General features: G+C 23.2%; 1 protein-coding gene across 1 annotated transcript in view; it reads left to right on the top strand.

The window, feature by feature from the left end:
• Positions 1–1,448, top strand: part of DFA_04231 (uncharacterized protein) — a gene marked incomplete at both ends in the record, with an annotated part of 6,091 nt that extends 4,643 nt beyond the window's left edge. The window contains 3 exons of the mRNA XM_004358170.1: positions 77–577; positions 641–843; positions 1,411–1,448. Of these exons, the coding sequence (XP_004358227.1) occupies positions 77–577; positions 641–843; positions 1,411–1,448 (742 nt within the window). The remainder of the gene's footprint in view (positions 1–76; positions 578–640; positions 844–1,410) is intronic.
• Positions 1,449–1,592: the final 144 nt, after the last annotated feature.

The raw sequence follows: 1,592 nt of genomic DNA, 5'->3' as shown, positions 1-1,592 counted from the left end.
AAAGAAAAAATGTATCAAATACCAAATCGAACAATAATAATTATAATTTAAATAACAATACCTATAATAATTCAAGTAGTGATCCCAATAATAATAATAATAATAATAATAATAATAATAATAATAATAATAATAATAATAATAATAATAATAATAATAATAATAATAATAATAATAATAATAATAATAATAATAATAATAATAATAATAATAATAATAATAATAATAATAATAATAATAATAATAATAATAATAATAATAAGAATTATAATAACCCTTTAATCAACCCTAACGATCGACTAAGTTATTCGAACAATTTCATTAATGAAATCCATGAAACAAACAATACCAATAATAATAACAATTCAAGTAATAATAATAATGATTCCAACCACAATACTGATGAAAATACTCAAACTTTGTTTGATAAAATTAGTCATGTAAGAATTTTATATGATTCCCTACATAGAATCTATAAAAAAGATTATCAAATTGAAGAAAGCGAACAATTTTTAATTCATTTATTAATTGCTTCAATGGTGAAAGATTTTGTAATAGCTTTGATGTCATCAAAAAGGTATGTTTCTTCAGATTTTCATTTTGACATTTTATATATCTAATTTATCATTTATTTATTTAGTTTCAAACCGATATTGGATGATTGTTTGCATATCTTTGACAGATCATTTTATAATAGTTTCATTGAACCTGGATATATGCAAAAAGGCCAAGATTTACACGAAATGAGTGCTTACGATGCATTTTCAAAGTATTATAATATTGGAAAATCTAAAGTGAATAATTTTGTATACAAATGGATAGAGATGTTTGGAAATTCAAAGAGTATAAAATTTATTAATCCTAACTTAAACCTCCGATCTAAAGGTCTTGAAAAAATTCTGGAAACCTATGGGGATGTGTTTTTGAACATTTTCAAGATAATACCTCCTCCCAGCTTGGAAAAACAAAAAAGAACTTTCAAATTGCGAAAGGATAAAAAAAACGCATTTTATAAACTGATATAAACAAATATTATAAAAAACTTTATGAATAAACTTAGATTCAAATTTGGCACAGAATATGAATGACCATCACGGGATTTAGCTTTCGCATAGTCACTTGAATTACATATTATAAGTTTTATAGATAGGGTTATAGTATTATTTTTATAGTTTAGGGCTAGAATATTAGTTTTATCGTTAGGGTTATAGTATTAGTTTTATAGTTAGGGTTATAGTATTAGTTTTATAGTTAGGGCTAGAGTATTAGTTTTATAGTTAGGGCTAGAGTATTAGTTTTATCGTTAGGGTTATAGTATTAGTTTTATCGTTAGGGGTTATAGTATTAGTTTTATCGTTAGGGGTTATAGTATTAGTTTTATAGTTAGGGGCTAGAGTATTAGTTTTATAGTTAGGGCTAGAGTATTAGTTTTATCGATAGGGTTATAGTATGAGTTTTATCGTCATACTTAGAAAATTTTGGTTTTTTTGATGAAAAATAATCCTTTGGATTTACTTCAAACTCTTTAAAAGTTATTTAATTGGTGTGATATACTCATAAATATACTTATATTTTAGTATGGAGATCACTAT

This window comes from Cavenderia fasciculata (assembly GCF_000203815.1).
Source record: "Cavenderia fasciculata unplaced genomic scaffold Scf_Dfasci-G-o-01g03.f1-3, whole genome shotgun sequence".
NCBI classification, from domain to species: domain Eukaryota; phylum Evosea; class Eumycetozoa; order Acytosteliales; family Cavenderiaceae; genus Cavenderia; species Cavenderia fasciculata.
This window is presented reverse-complemented; position numbering and strand designations above follow the sequence as displayed.